General features: G+C 36.6%; 1 protein-coding gene across 4 annotated transcripts; it reads left to right on the top strand.

Annotated features, from left to right (window-relative positions):
• The first annotated feature begins 2,273 nt into the window (after window positions 1–2,273).
• On the top strand, window positions 2,274–11,935 carry LOC107877872 (serine/threonine-protein kinase STY13). 4 transcript variants are annotated; one of them, XM_016724654.2, is made up of 3 exons: window positions 2,274–2,542; window positions 3,544–4,512; window positions 11,333–11,935. In XM_016724654.2, exons 2-3 carry the CDS (start codon window positions 3,614–3,616, stop codon window positions 11,670–11,672), a joined length of 1,239 nt encoding a protein of 412 aa, XP_016580140.2. In that variant the 5' UTR covers window positions 2,274–2,542; window positions 3,544–3,613; the 3' UTR covers window positions 11,673–11,935. The 4 variants fall into 4 exon arrangements, with proteins under 4 accessions (XP_016580140.2, XP_047249622.1, XP_047249623.1 ...); XM_047393666.1 differs by having other exon boundaries at window positions 2,286–2,542; window positions 10,275–11,935; XM_047393667.1 differs by lacking the exon at window positions 2,274–2,542 and adding an exon at window positions 2,568–3,385 and having other exon boundaries at window positions 10,275–11,935.
• Window positions 11,936–19,911: the final 7,976 nt, after the last annotated feature.

The following is a 19,911-nucleotide window of genomic DNA, read 5'->3' on the forward strand; positions in this document are numbered from 1 at the left end:
ACCAAATATAATACTAAATAATACCACACTTAGGGTGTGTTTGGTATGATGGAAAATATTTTTCATGGAAAGTGTTTTCTTGAAAAATGTTTTCCTGAAAAATAAGTTGGTTTTCTACTATTTTCTCATGTTTGGTTGGTGAGTGAGAAATATTTTTCGAAAATATTTTATGGTGTTTGGTTGGTGGGTAGCGACTATTTTTTAGAAAAATATTTTCTAGTGTTTGATTGGTGAGTGAAAAAATATTTTTGTAGAAAATACTACTAACTGTTAAATAGTATATCAGTGCCTCTAGCAACTCAATAATTTGTAAGAACTAATTTAAGCATAACAAATAATATCAATATCGAATACTAAAATATTTTAATTACTAAATTTAAGCAACTATTAATTAGCAAATATAGGAGACCATTTTTAATATTTTGTTAGGACAATCTTAAGATATTACAATCAATAGAAATATAACGGAACGACAAGCTTATTCAACCTCATAAAACAAGTTACATCGATGACAAAATGAAATATGCAATTAGCAAAAGTAACATAGGTAAGTCTTCCTCTATGCATATGAAAATAGCAATACATTCAACGAACATTAGAAATGAAAAAAATTCGGGCTTCATTATTTTTTATTTCAAACAGTGAAAAATTGAAGTAAAGCACAGTAAAAAATATTTTGAGTAATATAAATTTTTGAGAAATGTGAATTTTTTGAGTCATGTGAATATGAGTGTTGTTGAGGTGGGAAAGAGGGATGAAATGGGTCATAAATCACATTTCTCATTTTCTGAAAAATGACTTTCATTGGCCCATGAGGGAACTCATTTACCTCAAATTGAAAAAAATGAGTTATTATGAAAAATATTTTCCAAACATTTTATTGCAACCAAATAAGAAAAAATAGGAAAACATTTTCCATCATACCAAACACAACCTTAATACATGAACTATTCCTAATAATACCTCCTACCAAATGCCCCCTAAGTACTAAGATGTAGGTAGACCCCACAACAACTGGGGTATGCAAGAACATAAGAGTAAAGTAGGATTGGGCACACCAGATGACTCCCCAGGGCCAGGATAGTAAAACTAAAACTAAAACAAAGACCAAGGACTGAAAAGGGAGCTAGCATTCATTCTTCATTTAGGCCCGTTTGGCCATAATTATTTTTTTTTGGGAATTCTTTTTGACCTTTTTCATTTTTTAAAAATTGTAATGTTTGGTCATGAAAATTTAAAAAATTATTTCAGAGTTAAATTTTAAAAAGTGAAAATAACTTTTTGTTGTTTTCACATTTTTCACTTTCATTTTTAACTTTCATTCTTATTATATATAACCTTAATCTTTAAATTTTTACACAAACACCTTTTATAACTACAAACAACCATAAAAAAAAATAATTATTATTTGTTTTCTATGGTACAATATTATTTTTAATTGTTACAGATATTTTAATCTATTTTTCTTTTTTAATCAAAATTTAATAACATGAAGTAAAAAATAATAAATGACAATCTATGGCGAAAATATATCAACTTTATTTTGAATGAACTATATTATAGAAATATAAGATCTACTACATTATGTTACTTAAAAGTGAGAAATTTAATATTTTTGTTGTCATTCTAATTTTCTGTATATGACATATAATGACTATTATGATTTTAATAAATTATTAAGAAGTGGTCAATAAAGACGTATATCAAACATAACGTAACGATCTATATTTACGATACAATAATATTCAAGGAAAATCAATATAATCAATAAAGAAAAAACAAAAAATTACCAGTAATCTATTTAGAAATAATTAATCCGTAATTTTTTTTTAAAAAACCAAATTCAATAAAATAATTAATTCAAGTGAAAGTAATTAAGAATTTTCATCAACAAATTTAAAAATATATAAAATATATTTATATCCATCAATCATATTTATCAAAATATATTTACTCTATTCAATCAATTATGATTAAATAAATTTATTTAACTCGTGTTTGTGATATTTTTATTCAAATTTTAGAAGAATAACAATCATAATAATTAATTTGTTGTTAATTATTTTATCAATTAAAGACATGAATTATTTTCTCAATATTTGATTGTATGTTAATAAGTAAATTAATAGTTGAATGATTTTGATAATTTTTAAAAGTTGAAGACATAAAACTATATTAATTTTTTCAAAAGTCTAAAAAATAAAAAATTACAAAAAGACATACCAAACAAACTCCAACTTTATCTTTAATTCCAACTCAACTCAACTCAAGTCAATTCCAACAACAACTACAACTACAACTCCGACTCATCTCCATGTCCATCTCATCTCCAACGCGAACTCCAAAAAAATATAATTTTTCATAGCCAAACGGCTACTTACTCTCTCTTTCTTCATTTTCCCTTTTGTCTTCTCCTCTCCTCTCTCTTTATCTATATACATCGTAATTCCTTTACCGCTCCTCCTCCTGAGTCTTCCTCCTCCAACTTTTTCGGTGTTGCAGAATCGGTCAATATCTCAAACTCAACGTCTACTCGATCCAGGTAATTTTATCTCCTTTTCTATACATCGTTTTAACCCTGGATCACCCTAATTGTTGATTTTTTCACTCGAATTAGCGTTTTTTCTGGGAATTCTTAGCTGATTTTTTTTCTTTAACTAAATTCTGTGCTGGGTGTAGCTTTTTTTTTTGCTTGCTTATCTGACTTTTTTCCTTCCAAGCCTGAGCTAGAAATCAACGCGTTTTTGTTGTAATTACCATTAAACCCCTCAACTTTTCTTTTGGGAGTAAAATGTAAGAGGGGACTTTTTTTTTTTTAAAGAGTTTGGTCCTTTTTTTCTTGCCAACAAATTCACTTCTCTTTCAGTTAATTTGTTCCGTATTTTTTATGATGTTCTGCATATAATATTCATTTTTATCTGTTACTTTATCCCAAAAAAATTTGGTCCAAATATACGTGCCCTTACAAAATGAACAAAACATTAATAGTTTTCCCCTATTCTGTCCTTACTGCTCCATGGTAGTATATAATCATCATTAATTACTGAGTCATTTAGCTAAATTTGAAGGCATTAAAATTGACGATAATTTTCCTTTAAATAATATACTCTTTCCATTCCTTTCTAAGTCCTCCTTCTGGTTTGTGATTTTGTTCCTATGTAAGTGTATGTTTGATCATAATCTTCCTAATATGCACTTGAATTTTAATATAGTAATCAATATCAATTTGAAAAGAGATAAAATATAATTAGGAGTAAGTTGGTAAAGTTATCTTCAATTTTTCTTCTTTTTAGGAGTGAGTAGTTTATTAAAGGGTGTGCCCAAGGCAAAAGGAACACTTATTTAGGAATGGAGGGAGTATTGACTAAAGAGGGACTTTTTCTCGGTGGGTTGTTTTCATCAAGCTTCTTTTCTGTGTTTTTATTTTGAAATTAATCTTTTTTTAGTTATTTTCTCCTCTATGTTTATTGTGTTTTTGATGCATGAAGTTGGAGAGAAGAATTATCAACAAAAGAGTTCTGATTTTTCATTTTCTTAATACAGGGTTGTGACTAGTTAAAGTTTGACTTCCAAATCCTCATGCAGAAGAACCTATAGTTTTCTTGACGGGAAAATGTTGGAAGCTCCAAAGTTTGCGGGACTTATAGACTTAAATGAGAACCATGATCATTATGGACTGTCACAAAATTTTTATCGTAAGCTTGGTGAGGGATCAAACATGTCAATTGACAGCTATGGGAGCTTGCAGATGAGCAATGGTGGAGGTTCAGTTGCAATGTCGATGGATAACAGTAGTGTTGGATCAAATGATTCACACACTCGTATTTTAAACCACCAGGGTCTCAAGCGTGTCCACAATAATTATTCTGTTGCAGCTAGTGTAAATAAGGGAAAAGCTTCTCATGGCTTGAGTGATGATGCTCTAGCTAAAGCTTTGATGGATCCTCGATTTCCTACCAATGGGCTTGAGAATTATGATGAGTGGACAATTGATTTGAGAAAGCTCAACATGGGGCCAGCTTTTGCTCAAGGGGCCTTTGGGAAACTCTACAAGGGAACTTACAATGGAGAGGATGTTGCTATCAAGCTTCTAGAGAGGCCAGAGAATGATCCTGAGAGGGCTCACTTGATGGAGCAACAGTTTCAGCAGGAAGTCATGATGTTGTCAAGGTTGAGACATCCAAATATTGTTCGGTTTATCGGTGCATGCCGTAAACCCATGGTGTGGTGTATTGTCACTGAATATGCTAAAGGAGGATCAGTTCGTCAGTTTCTCACTAAGCGACAAAATCGAGCCGTGCCCTTGAAGTTAGCAGTGAAGCAGGCTTTGGATGTAGCAAGGGGTATGGAATATGTGCATGGCCTGAATCTGATACATCGTGACCTAAAATCTGACAATCTGCTAATTGCTGCTGATAAATCAATCAAGATTGCAGACTTTGGGGTTGCTCGTATTGAGGTGCAGACAGAAGGAATGACGCCAGAGACTGGAACATACCGCTGGATGGCTCCGTAAGCCTCTAACCTTATAGCAGCCTCCTAAAATGTGATTGTCTTATTCTAGTCCAGCCTTTTGTCAAAACCATAAAACAGAGCTTTTTGTTCCCCAAAATGTGAAATATAACCATAACACAGAACTAATTCATTCAAATGTTCTGCATACTTGTGTTTGCAATACAATTGCCTTTAACATATCAAAGAGAAAACAGAAATGGCAGCAACTAGCAATCAAATATGTTTATGTTCCAATATGATATTTGTCTGAACCTTTACTTTGTGTTATATCTTAAATACTGGCCTTAACACACTTAGCGAAGGGATCAAACATGTGACCCTTATGCAAGTCCCTCAATCTTTGCCAGTTGAGCTAATCCCCAGGTGGAAAATGATTGGTTTAAGAAATAATATTTTGAAACAACCGGGTTGATTGTGCCTAAGGTTCCTATTGTATGCCTGATGTTGCTAAGAGAGAGAAGTTTTTCTTCCCGTCAACCTTTGCACTTAGTTATTTGTGTCTCTTGCCAGAAATGTGAAAAAGACTTTTTTTGTGGGTTTTAGTGTGCTTCACTCAGTTTAGCTCGTGGAATTTGTTTTCAGGGTGTTTCTGGGAGAGATGAACCATAATTCACACTCATGTGTTTTTAAGGAATGTTCTAGTTAGAACATTATACAAAAGCTCATCTGTCACCCTCCTTTTGAACTTCTGAAGGACGAAAGCTAGTTATATATTTTTTGGCTTCACCATATATTTGCCTCTCATCTTTTGTTCCCTCCTATGCCATTCTTTGGTTTTTATTTCATCTGACCAGACTCTCTGGTAATAAACTGAGAAATGTTAACCATTTCCGTTTTGTAGCTGTAGGCTCTTCAGCTTAAGTTGTTCAACTTATTCTTTTTGGTGAATCATCTCTTGTTCTTAACTTAAAATTCGACAGAATTAGCTCCAAGATTAGAGTTTCTTTTAATAATGTGGTGACGGGGCCAACAACTTGCCCGCACCCTGAATATTAACCGGGTACCTGTTACCTCCTGCCAACACAAGCACAGATTACTTGGTCCACCAAAGTTTAGATAGATGCAAATAAGAAGAAATCACCTAGTGCTTCTGTCTTAACCTTCTCCCGACCAATGTTTGCACCACTTTATTGACCACTATACCACACCCTGTGCTCCAAGATTAGTTTCTTCTCCTTGCCCTATTTCAAACAATAGAAGTAAGAAGAGTAGATTGGCAAAAATACAACTTGTGTAATCATAACATTTCACTATGTTTTTGCTTGAGATTATGTACTGAATAGTGAAATTGAATTTTTATGTTCAATTCCAATGGATATTTGTGGTTTTGATGCTTCTTATGGAAGGTTACGTGATCATGGAAGGCGGAAGTAGAGCCAGTAATTCCTTTTAGATCTTTTCTGGGACATTCTTTCTCTCAAGATTTTGAGAAGCAAAGTCCAATGCTTGTGGGAAGCTCTGGAATGGGCAAAAGTAGGTTCAAACAGTGTTTGGATATAGGTGATCAGTTTGAAATTTACCTGGTGAAGCTGAACCTTTGTTTAGATTCCCTAATTAGGTCTAGAAATCAGATGCCTTAGGTATTTCCATTGTAGATCAGGCTGGTGCATGTATAAAATGCTTTACTGTGATTTATTGTAGCTTCTAATTTTAACGCCACTAAGCCTATGAGCGACTCTTTTATGTGACAGACGACTCATATAATCCCAGCCTTTAATTATCTTTGGGATGCGTTGAAATTAATCGTTTTCTGCTCCTGGTAATGCATGGGGAAAATTCTTTTGTGGACGTATTAGCTTTCGATTAACAAAAAAAATGAATAAAGTCTCCCATAGTGTAAGAATTTAACTGACTCTAGATAATTCCTTTCCTAGTAGATGGCTCCGCAACTCTTGTCTAAAATTGTACCCACATCCTCGAATACCTGAATGATTTCAAATGGACTTTACAGTTCATGGTGTAAATTATAGAGTTTAGAAATTATCTATTGAGTAGTCATATAGCTATGGATTGAGGCATAGTTGTTATTCCAAGAGAGAATCTTTTACTGTACTGTTTGAGAGAAATTCTTTAAACTGAAAGTTAAGGCAGCCTTCTGCCAGTAAGTGGGTTGTAGTCTCTCTCTCTGTGCCCCTCTCATACTTAGAAAATTCTTTGTTCAGTTATGCTCAGCTACCTTAAAAAGCTCTGACTCGCAGTACGTGAGTGTGGTTTTGGTTTTTGGGGTTTGGGAGTGGGGGATGATGAATTTTATTTGGATATAAATGAACGTGTTTGAGACCTGTTGGCTTAAGGAGACATCTGAAATACAATGCCCTCCTCCCCTTGGGTTGGTGCCTTGCTACCTCTTAAAACAGGTCCTGAAGTTTTGCGTATTAGTACGGGATCTAAGCTAGCAGTTGAAGAAGTTTGCTCTTTGTGAGGTCCCTTGGTCAAGTTCTTTAGGTTTGGTACATTTTCCTGATCTCATTATTATAGTACATGTAATGAGGAAAACAACGGAAGACCTTTGTCGATAAGGTGCTTTTTATTCCGAAACGGCTGTCCTAGCGCCTTCCTATTTTAAAGTTTCTCTCTTTTGTTTGGCTCTCTTTCTCTTCTTGAAGTAAAAGGGCTTGAGCAAAGTTCTTGGGTATTCTTGTTTCAGTCTCTTGTGAATATTGCAGTGTTTCTTGTTTGTGCCCCTACTGTGGATTATTCTTCATGCAATTAAGGATCTTGTTCAGTGCCAGGTACAACCTCCTCAAGGCATTTATCTGAAGTATGAGAGTGAATATTTTATGTATTTTAACCTTTGTTGTCTTATTGGTTATGTCAAATGTTTCTACCGTTCTGGTTTGCTTCTTCCTGATATGATCTTTGCCTCACTTGAGATAGTTTCGAATATGCTTTTCAACTAATAAAATTCAAATTCTACGGCATATTTAGGCAATGGGTTTATTATGCTTCCCTGTGTGTTTTGACATTTGCTATATTCTTGTCAAAGTAGGCAAATTTTTAGATGATTGGAATCAATAGCTAATTGTTCCAAACTTTTATTGCTAGCAGCTACTCCATATTCCTAGTCTCCTCCTCTCCAACCCCCAACTGTTGAAAGCTTGCACAATTGCTTTAGAGGGTACCCTAGTGTTACCACACGCACATATCAACATGGTGTATGGCACGAAAAACCTTTCGATACAAGATAAGGCCATTCACATGAACGAAAAAAATGAATCCATCACATATATATTTTATATAGTGATGGTGTTTGAGTTAGCTCATATGCGCCTCGACTACTCTTTCTAGTACCTACTACCTCCTTTGCGGTGGGCAACTCTGCTACCAAGGGTTTAGGCGATGAGAAGAAATCGTCTCTCAATTTTGTAACCTTGGTCTTCCATGATTTTTATCCCACTTCTTTGACCATTACACCGTACATTGGGTGGACTCAAAATCACAATGTACTACAATTTTCCACATCCATTCATGCTTTTGCACATGCAGTATGAACTTTTCTCTAAGTGTCTCCTCAAATTTTTCGCTGTTAGGGTGGGATCCCACATGGCACCAGTCTTATTAAAAGCCATTGTTTTGTCCCTCAAAGCCATGAAACTATGCGAAGAAAGGGGTTATCTCATCATTGGTGAAGCCATGTGCTTCAGAGAAGTATGCGATTCAAGCAACGATGTGCTAAGTAATCCCAATAAGAAGCCATCAGTTCATTGAATCTCAGCTTTGAGGTGTTAGATTGACATTGACATGATTGTTCATGGCATGCTCTAATTAGTTATTTTAATTGCACTTTGATTACTAATTATATTTTGGTATTTTTCAAATTGTGATTTGTGCGCGCCACTTGAAAGAAGTATGTGTTTCACTGCTTGTTTTTTTTCCTTCAAGCCACATGGACCATGTTTGCTTTTTTGTACTCTTCACATATAAAACCACGGATGTCACACTGTAAAGATGCCACCGTATTAGGTGATATATACTTGCGTGCTATTTCCATCTTTGCTTTGCCCTTACACCCCAAGCAGACATCTAATTATGATTCATTGAGGAATATATTTGTTTCTTGCTCCATAGCTTCTTTAGAAAACCATCAGTGTCATTCCAATTCTATACTGGATAGGTCTCCTAAAAGGTACTACCGGGACACTTGGTCTGCCTCACTTCTGATAATTTCAGCTTTTGTTGTGTTCATATTAACAGTGGCATAGAGAATAAGTTGGGGAACTCTCCTTGAGAGTCAAAGCTCTGAACCGTACTTCAAGCCAAGAGGCTCATCTGCCATTATTTTTGCAAACACAATATATTCTGACAGCTCTTTTGAATCTGGTCATCCTATCCTCTTACATAACCCATATGAGGTGGACTCCTTATCCGATAATCGTTATTGCCTACAGCATCCATATCGTGCAACTATGCAAGGATCAAATTCATCCATAGTGTCTCCTTTGTAGGCTTGGTTAAAAAGTTTAGTTAAAAGGTTTTTAGCCTGCAAATATCAGGTCGTCGTACTTCCAAGCTTTCATCATCTTCCTATCCATTTTTGGATGTTTTCCCTGTCACTATTTGTTCCATCCCGTAGGAAGTCCTGTGTTGGTTGCTCTTGTTCTTACTAGCATAATTACTGTGGATGGGATAGGAAACAGACACATGAAATATGCTGGAATACTGGTGACTACAGTCCTGGCTTTTATCTCTGAAGATCAGCAGAGAAAGCCTTGTAGCCAAAACTTTTCATTCTTGTTCGTGGTTGTCGATGCTAATAGGTGGTGTCATCTTCTGCAGTGGACAATATTTTAGGATATTTACACAAAAAGCTGAATGAATTCCTCTCAGCCTCCATTTGCTGAAGAAGAAGTTTATGTAAAGCGATTAAGCAGTGTAGAATGTAGATCTTTTTTAAATAACTATCAGCTTTTTAGATCTCTCTTGGAGGAGACAAGTATAGTAAAGAAAAGCACATGGATCAAATCTTCCGAAGGATTTGGATAGGCTGATATAGCATGTGTACATTCACATAAAAAAACCAAGAATATGGATACAGAGGATTTTCAGTCCTCTGCTCTACCAACTGAGCCGGGGGTCTTTCGGAAACAGCCTTTCTACTTCATCAGAGGTAGAGGTATGGACTGCGTACATCTTACCCCCCCCAGACCCCACTAAGTGGGAATACACTGGGTTTGTTGTTGTTGTTGTTGCTCTACCAACTGAGCTATCCTGGCTATTCCCAATTTAGTATCCTCATTTTATTAGGGATTGGAGTTTATGTCAATTAAAAGGACAAAAGTAGATTAAAATTTCAAGAAGAATGTATTACACTTTTCTGTGTGTATGGCTACACCTTAGTTCCATTTATCATTAACTGCTTTGCATACATGACAGCTAAAGCAGTTGTCACATAAACTTTATAATCATGTAATTAGAACATAAAGTACAAGTAAATTACTAACTCCCTATATGATAATTATAGTGAAGTTTTAATGGCAAAAATAAAACTTTCACTTCAAGTTAGGCCTGCATAGAGCATTGTGTTTGCATATTCATATAGCTGACCCAACTTTGTTCGAGGTTAAGGTTGTTTTATTGGGTTGTTTATTGTGTCAGTACTACTTGGGAGCCTTTTCAGTTGTAAACTTGGTAACATGTTGCTACATTTTAACAGATCAGAGGACATCTGAACTTGTCTTGGTTTAGAGCGGTTAAAATATTATTTATGTAGCCTTTATAAAAAGGTATTCCTTATGTTAGCTCATTATTTTGTTTCTCAGGCTTAATGTGGCAGTTAGGATGTAGAAATCGAGTTAGATGGGAAATCCTGGATGTAAAGAGATTGAAAGATGGAGCTATATCCTTTTCTATCGGTCGGAGATTCATTACATAATTAATTTTTAAGAAGAGTATGTACTATGTATGGATACATTATACAAGTCTAAGATACTATTGTGTGACAAGTTTCCATGGTCTGGCCTTCAAAACAATATTAGAGATGAACTTGTCTTGGGAGATGAAATTACATTTTCAAAAAGCCGAGGGGATTGGAGATTAAGCGTGCATTTGTTAGAGAAATATGGCAAATGAAGTTTTTCATTTCCAAGTGGACAATCTTTGTCCGACAGTTTGTCGAAGAAGATGGTGATTGTCGATACCTATAAGACACTTGTCAAAATGCTTATGATTAAGCTTGCACGTGTCAAAGAAATATGGCAGATGGATTTTTCACTTCCAATTGGATAATCTTTTCCGACATTTAGTTGAAGAAGATGGTGTTTGTGGGTGGCTATAAGACACTGTCAAAGTGCTTGTGATAGGAATTGACGTATATAGTGGCTCTGGGGATGTTCAAGTGTGTTGTTGCAGTTGAGATGGACCGCTTTCTTGTGATGGCACAAGATTTTTCAATGCAGTTATTCCCAGTGCGAGGAATGAGTAGTGTGTAGATGAGTAGCATGCATGGCTTAAGGAAAATAAATGCGAACTTGCCTAGCACACCATAGTTGATGCAATAAAGGTCGTCCAAGTTGCCATCTTCATGTCGAATAAGGCCGTAGCTTGGCATGTCTAGCAACTCTTTTAAACTACATCCAATTATACTATATTCAAAAATTCGCTTTCAGGTTATTTGGAATAGGAAATGACCTGTCACATATCCCTAGAAAAACTATCTTTCACATCTTAGCAATATTTGGAATTGCATGTTTTTGTTTCTTCGTGCAATATGCCTTCATTATTCTTGTTGCAAAAGAGAGAGACAATATTCTAATTGTTGTTTAGCATGTGTGCGCTGTTGTGAGGGGGTTAATTGAGTGCATTTTACTCTGTTTTGCAGGGAGATGATCCAGCACCGACCGTACACACAAAAAGTTGATGTTTATAGTTTTGGCATTGTTCTGTGGGAGCTCTTAACAGGGATGCTTCCCTTCCAGAACATGACTGCTGTGCAGGCAGCTTTTGCAGTGGTCAACAAAAATGTCCGTCCAATTATCCCCAATGATTGTTTGCCTGTCCTAGGTGAAATCATGACTTGCTGCTGGGATGCTAACCCTGACAATCGGCCACCCTTCTCTCAGGTGGTCAGAATGCTTGAGGCTGCAGAAACAGAGATCTTGACAACGGTCAGAAAGGCCCGTTTCAGGTGCTGCATCAGTCAACCCATGACTACAGATTGATTTGGAAAGAGGAAACTGTATGTAGGCAGTAAGGGCAATAGTAAGGATTTGGGAAAGGCTGAACAAAACTGATTCTAGAGTCTGCCATGTGTACCTATGACGCATAATTTCTTTATTCAGATAGAAAAAATGGGAGAAAATTATGATAAGAACTGTTTGATTTTGTATTGTATCTTCTTTTGTTTTCCTTTTCTCCTTGAATTTAAGATTCTGAAAAGTGATGATAGAAGAGTGTGTATTTATACATGTCCATTTATGGCCTACTTCCTATTCTACTTTGATAAAATTTTATCAGGTGCAGAAGATGTTACATGCTGATCCAACCCACCAGCCTACCTTTTGTATCTGTGATGCTTGATTTAATTGTGCAGAAAATGTGGGCACTTCGGACACCTGTTTGGAAGTCGGCCGTTCAAGTCAGGAATAGAGGCCGTTAAGGATTAGAGGCCGTTAAGGATGTACTTGCTTTTCCTTTTTTTCGTCGAGATTGGGTTGGTGTTTAGTGTACCGCTTGTCTAGCCTATGATTTGCAAGCCTACATAGGGTACAAGATCGAAAAGAATGCCTTGGATGGATGCCTGGGCATTGAGAAGGAAGGACGCTTCCAGACTGATCTCCTTGAAATTTGACAGTTCGAATCTCGAAAAGAAGAGTCCTTTTGGCTCCCCATTGTTATCTAAAGAGTCGAAAAGATCGGGAGATGAGGAGTCAAATAATTTAAGTGTGGGAGATTGTTCTCGAAGTCTTGCACTAGGGTTACAAGGCACGCACACAAGTCGTATAGAATATGTACGGGAAAATTAACCCTCTAACCTATTCTGCCCTAGCCACCAAACCTTCAGAATAGGCCACCTGCCAACTTTGTCCATGGAATTCCGCAACTCAAGGTACTCCCAAAGGGAAAGGGAAAGGGGGCCGCAAATAGGCCAAGTTTCTCCTCGTCTTAGGTTCTCTTATCAGAAGGTGAATAAGAGTAGCTTACAGCACCACCTCCATACAGCTACCAAACACCTTGAATGCTGTTTGCGCCTTGAACAAGGTACTCCCAGGGATGAGATTCTAACATATCTAATAATGGCAGTGATGTAAGTCTCGACACCCTCAGTAGAGGTTGGGACTATTGCAAAAGAATACTCCACTAACCCCATTCTCGTCCTTTCCCATGGTCCTTACCTCAATCTCACCACAAACTGAGCATATGTGATGTAGACAGATCACCAAGATAGATAACGATAATAAGGAAAGGAATATATGAAAAACAAAAATAGAATATGGTCTCCCTAGAAAGATGTTCCACTGAAAGGCTCTTCCTCTTTTTTACCATCTCTTCTTTATTTTCTTCTTCTTCTTTTTCTCTCTTTCACGCTTTGCTATTATATGGAAGGGGTGGATGATGGAAAGGTAGGACAATATGGCTTCTTATAAGCCAAGGCCCATCTATCGCGAAGAAAGTAAAGGGCCTCGAATGCTCACTATATGGATGGTCAACAATGCAAGATAAGGCAAGACCTAGAAGTCGAAACATACAGGGATAACCCGTCTCCAATGGTGACCATTTGGATATCAAGGATAACTTTTCAATTTCTCCTCCAATCAATGAACGAACTCGGTAGAGGGTGAAAAGATAAAACATCAAGGGGGAAATAATATGAAGTTGCTACATCAAAAGAGAAAAGCCATCGGAACAAGGCCATAGAACCAAGGTCATGGTCTCGTGATTGCCTCATAAATATCAACAAGCCCACCACTTGGCAAATAAAGTGAAAGCAACAACTAGGGAATCTATTGAATTCGACAACTTGGAGGGGGTTTCCTTTTCACCAACAGCCAGACAGAATCAGATGACATTTAGAGGAGAGTTCGAGAAGGTTCAACGAGTTTCAATGTGGAGACTAAATAATAGTTCAGAAGGGTAGCATCGAACAACTTCCAAAGATAAATGTGCCAACGTAGGCGTGGCCATAGACAAAAAATAAGCCTAAGTTGTCTTCGAACGACCCAAGCCAAATAAATCAGATTCGGAACCCCCTATATCATATATATACTACACAATCGAAATTTTTGTCTGATATAACTCATTAAATTCATATCAAACATTATTTTGGAGGAGGAGAAACATACGTCATATTTCATGTGAAACAGAAGCATTGCAGCCTGATAGCTTACAATCAAGGAGAAGAAAAAGATATACTGAAGCTGAATTTTTATTATTTTCTATTGAAGCTTTACAATTATAAGTCTATTTATAGACTTGAGCTAAGAATGAGCTAAGAAGTAAATCATGTATTCAGCTCATTGGCAGCTTATTGTAACTAACTGATCATTATCTAACAACCTTCAACAACTAACTCAGCTATCGGGTAACTAACTAACTACTCCTATCAATATTAGCACACCAAGCTTGCCAAGTAAATGAGTATGTTGAGCAAGGTTCAGGCCCTTGGTAAGAAGGTCAGTAAGTTGATCATAAGACTGAACATGTAGAGCCTTAATCAAGCCATCTTTGATCTTGCCCCTGATGAAATGACAGTTAATCTCAATGTGTTTGGTTCTCTCATGAAACATAGGGTTGTTGGACAACTGAATGGCTGAATTACTGTCACTAAAGATTGAAAAAGGAAGGGTGACATGAACCCTCAATTCCTGAAACAAACCAACCAGCCAAGTGAGCTCTGTAACTGCTGAAGCCATGCTTCTGTACACAGCTTCAGCAGAACTCCTAGAAACAGCGTACTATTTTTTTTGATTTCCATGATAATATTGATTCACCAAAGTGAATGGCATAACCAGTAACTGATCTTCTGGTGTTTGGACAAGCAGCCCAATCTGAGTCACACCAGCAAGTTAGAGTATTAGCAGTCTCAGGCTTTAACCAGACACCTTTTTGGAACCTTTATCTGACCACCCTAGTAGCTGCTTCCCAATGAGACTTCTTGGGGTGTTGCATGAATTAGTTGAGAGTTTGGAAAACAACGTTAATGTCTAGCCTTGTAATAGTGGCATACATAAGTTCGGCAACAAGTATTTGGTAAGATGAAATATCAGATAGCAACTCATCTCCTTGTGCACCTGTGACTTGATCATACTCAATTGAGGTTAACTTGGCATTAAACTCTAAAGGAGTGATAGCAGGTTTAGAACCACTAAGTCCTGTGCCAGCAATCAACTCAAGAATGTACTTCCTTTGGTTAAATATGATCCCTGATGCTGATCTTAAAAATTCAATACCTAAAAAATACTTAAGATCCCCCAAGTCTTCTATTTTGAACTGCTGATGCAACTTGATTTTGGTGGCATTAATCAATGATACACTGCTCCCAGTAATTAGCAAATCATCAACATATACAAACACTGTAACAGTATCATCACCTTGATGTAAAGTGAACAGGGAATAGTCATGTGCATTCTGGGTAAAACCAACATCAAGGCATGAGTGAGCTTCAAATTTCACTGCATGGAGGCCTGCGTAAGACCATACAAGGATTTGATCAACTTACACACCTTGTGCTCCCCCGGTCTTCTAAATACTTTTGGCATTTCCATGTAGACTTCCTCCTCAAGATCCTCTTGTAGGAATGTATCATACACATCCATTTGATGAAGATTCCAACCTTAAGATGTAGCTACTGCAATCACACATCTGACTGTAACCATCTTAGCCACTAGTGAGAAGGTTTCATGATAATCTAACCCTCATGTTGACTATATTCTTTGGCCACTAACCTTGCTTTGAACCTCTCTACTTTACAAGATATTTGATTTTGTATATCTACTTGGAACCAACAGTATTCTTCCCTTTAGGTAGATCAGCAATGATCAATGTGTTGTTGGCTTCCAAGGCTTGAATTTCTGACTTCATAGCTTCCACCCACCTTTCATCTTGTACATCTTATTTAAAGTGCTGAGGCTCAGTCAAAGTGGAGAATTTAGTTAAATAGCATTGATAAGTAGGACTCAATTTTTTTTAAGACAAGCTGTTGGCTAATGGATGCTTCCATCTCTGGTTTCTGGAAGTGTCAACATAATCATGCATACATACTGGGGGTCTGCTTGTTCTTGTTTGTCTACTGGAAGATAGTTGTGGTAGGGAAGACTCATCTTGATAGGTGTCTGCATGATTTGTGCCAGGTGAAGCTGCACCAGGTAATGTAGTTCCAGGTAATGTAGCATCAGTAATGCCACCCTTCTCAATTGGAGCATTTTTAGTAGCACTCTTAGTAGATGTTTTAGTGAGTATTTCAGCATCTGTGGGGATCAAGAAGTCAGAGATAACTTTTTCAGATGAGGAAGCTTGCGTATTTTGTGCTGGTGAGGAATCAAAAGAAAATGTATCTTCATGAAACACAACATCTCTACTGACTAATAGTCTTTTTGAGGTGAAATCCAGCAACAAATATCCCTTCTGAAACTCTGAATATCCTACCAATATTGCAGGTTTGGCCCATTCTATGAATTTATCACCTCTTGGTAGGATAGTTACATAACATAGGCATATAAATACCCTGAGATGAGATAACTTGGGATCCTTGGAAAACAACAGCTGAAATTGTAATACCCCAGGAAATTTTTCGTTGAAATTGTGCGTAAACGTGTTGGGTTCTATCTTCTAGAATGAATTATAAATTTTCCATACAGAATGTCTTAGATTATGACCCACTATTGTGTAGAGTATCGAATAAGATTTCCAACAATATGTGGATCATCCAAAACAGACACCCGAGCGACGAGTTATGAACCATCATTCAAAGGCACGATTAACATCTCAAAAATGAGTATCGATCTAAAGTTCATCATTCAAGGTATGTGGGGTTTTTCAACAAGAACTCTCTTTCGTTCTTGTGCCCAAAAGTAATTTTCTTTACAAAGGCATGATTTTTTTTTTCGAATTTGAAGCATGAACCTATATCTTATGATGATTATTATGAAATCTTGATGTTTATGATTTTGAAAGATGAATTTACATGTGTGGAGATATAAAGCATAAATCTTGAACGATATTTATCATGATTTTGTTTTGGGTCGTGAATCTCCATTGAAAATTGTGTTTTTTTGAGAAATGTGTGTTTAAGCACGTTGATGTTGAATATTTGAGATATTTTGAATGATTTGACCTTTTGATCTTAATGGAGTTGTTTTGAACTCAAGTGTGACTGAAATCCACAACCTGGTTGATTTTGATAGATGGGAAGCATGATGGCTCTCGATGTATATTTATATACTACTGAAATTGTTTTGTTGTGGATTATCTTTGAAATGATCTGAGCTAAGTCCGGAAGAAATCTTTAGCACCGAGTGGGAGGTATAAAGCGACCTTACTTCCCTAAAACTACGTGCCCCGTAGGAGTGAGCTTGAGGCTGATTTATATAGTGATCACTAGTTTGTATGAATTTGATATCGATAGTCCTACTCCAATGGTAAGGATAGAATGGCTCTCCCCAACGTGAGTTGTACGTTGGACTCCATGTAGCTCACATGGTTTATGTCGGTTATAGGATCTCCAGTGTGTGTGTGTTTCCTTGTGTCTATGGTGAATGGTGAAGTGAATTGAAAGTGGAATTGTGAAAGTTATTCTTTCGAAAGATTTAAATGATATTTACATTATGAGAATTGATATTCTTGATGAACTGAAAGTGATTGACAAATTATATGATGACTCACATGTGTTATTGTACTTATTTCATCCTCTCATGATTATGATGATTTTCTTCGGGCTATGTGAGTCTTTTATACATCCTGCATATTTCTTATAAATATTTATGATGATGATGTTTATACAACTACATACACCCCCATATACTCGGTTCCTTTCCATGGTACTGACCCACATCTTCGGATGTGGGCTGCATTTTCTTAGAATGTAGGTTTAGGTGTTCAGTTCTGGGTTCGACAGTGATTCTTTGGGCATGCTGTTCTACATCTTCTGTTGTGGTGAGTCCTCATGTTCTGAGGACGTGATGTCTGATGTTGGTTTGATGGAATCGTTTATATTTGATAACTGAGTATGAGTCAGTTGGGGCATGTCTTAATGGCTCACTGGTTTTATTGATTTTCTTAGAGGCTTGTCAGACTAGTATAGATGTTGGAAGTTGACTAATAAGTCGTATTTTGTTATCTTTCTGAAATTCTTTTATTCTTGGACGATGATTACTTTGTTGATATTTGAGGGTTATTTATGGAAACCTCATTGATTTGTGTTGAACTGAATGAAAATAGCTCAAAGGGTTAGCTTGGAGCTACTCGTAGCCTTACGAACCATGTGATGCTCCGGGACCCGTTTTCTGGGGCGTTACAGAAATAGGCTCTTACCACTCAGAACAAAAAATGGTAACCTATTCATTATATACACTGCAGCCTTTACACATAGTCCCCAATACTTAATGGGCAAGTGAGATTGAAACTTGAGTGCTTTGGCTATGTTTAATATGTGTCTGTGCTTTCTCTCTACAACTTTATTCTGTTGAGGAGTGTGAGAACAGCTGGTCTGATGCAAAATGCCTAGGGACTGAAATAATACCTTACATTGAAAGTTGATAAATTCAGTTCCATTATCAAATCTGATGGTTTTCAACACTATTCTAAATTGAGTTTTAATCATGGAAATGAATGTTTTAATGGCCACTATGGTCTCAGACTTTTACTGTAACAGGTGCACCCAAGTGTATAACACCCCAAATTTGGTACCTGGAATGCTACACGGTGCTCATGACCCCAAAGGACCATAAGCTAACCCATGTCTGATATCTGTAATTAGGCACTGCATAGCTGAAAGGCCATAAGGTTCAAATATATGATAAAACATAACATCTGGAAATATGGTATATCAATACCAAAATAAAACTGAAATATCTGTCTGAACATGCTATAGTATGGAAGCCTCTAAATTGTCTAAAAATTGTGGAGTTGATGGGATATGTCCCCAACTAACTTCAGACTACTGAAAAAATAAAGTAATAAAATTATTATGCTATCCTCGAATGATGAGGACTTACTGCTAGTCTGGCTATTGAACTCTGATTTACTAAGGATTCTCTGGAGCTCGTACTTCTAACCTATGGTATAAAACACCATACCACAAATGCGTCAATATGTTTGAATATACTGGTATGCAAGTGAGGTAGGCTGAATGCAAGGGGTTTATATGCATGAACAATACTAACTGACTAAATAACATTAGCGTGAGAATACATGCATGAATATGTGAACTGTAACTGAGATCATGACATTATTGAATCTGAATACTGATAACATAAGTTTCACATAATTGATATACTATTATCTGAATGACTGTGTCTGACAGCCCTATTTTTGATAGAACTAGCCGAGTTCCGTACTGAATTGGGTGACTGTATCTGACAGTCCTGAATTTTGTAGAACTATCTGAGTTCTATTACTGAGACTATAACTGTAGGAAGTAGTTATCTAACCAACATGCCCCAAATAAGATAATATAATTGAGTTGGGATCCAATCTGTAACCCTAATTAGAAGGGTGTCAATATCGCGCCATTGGTAAGGACAAGCTGTGAGTAATCCCTCATCTAACAGGTATTCTAAGGAGAATGGTGGGACAATCATATAACAGGTTAAGCCACCTCATCTACCCTCAACTAGCTGGTTTGATGTCTTAACCTATGCTGGCTGCGTAGTTATGGAGTGCAAGGATTGCTTCTAAGAATCACACCCTCTAATAAAAGGTGAGTTCCCATCCTTGGGATCACTCGGTGCTGAATCCTACTCCCATCCAAATAGACACTGAACATGATTAACTGAACTGACCTGTACTGCGTTCATTGAGTTTCGTTGACTGACGAAATACTACTGAGCTTATTGAATTTCTGAGATTTCTGAGATTACTGAGTTTATTGAGTTTTCCTGAGTCACATGACTGACTGAGTTCTATGAATCATGGCTTGACTGAGAGTATTTGGAAAACATGACACTGGCTCTAGGCACACAACTAAAGTATCGGGTATAAGTACCCCTAGGACTCGATAGTATGAAATTGACAAGACATGTCACTTCTTGACACATGACCATAGTCAATAATTCATAGTACAATCATTGGGAATTTTCATGAAGTATTTGCATGCTATAAGCTTACACATGAATAGGAATGCATGTAAATATATCATAATTTCATGAGCCTAATCTCATGAGCATTACGTTAATCCATTACAAAGCATAACAATAACGTGAGAGTCATATCAAACATAAGGGAGAAGCATGGATTCATCAATTT

Source organism: Capsicum annuum, chromosome 7 (genome assembly GCF_002878395.1).
Source record: "Capsicum annuum cultivar UCD-10X-F1 chromosome 7, UCD10Xv1.1, whole genome shotgun sequence".
Lineage (NCBI taxonomy): Eukaryota > Viridiplantae > Streptophyta > Magnoliopsida > Solanales > Solanaceae > Capsicum > Capsicum annuum.

Coding starts and splice junctions, on each gene's coding strand:
- LOC107877872 (XM_016724654.2), top strand. CDS start 3,614: ATGTTGGAAGCTCCAAAGTTTGCGGGACTTATAGACTTAAATGAGAAC. Junction 4,513..11,332: donor ACATACCGCTGGATGGCTCC/GTAAGCCTCTAA, acceptor TCTGTTTTGCAG/GGAGATGATCCAGCACCGAC.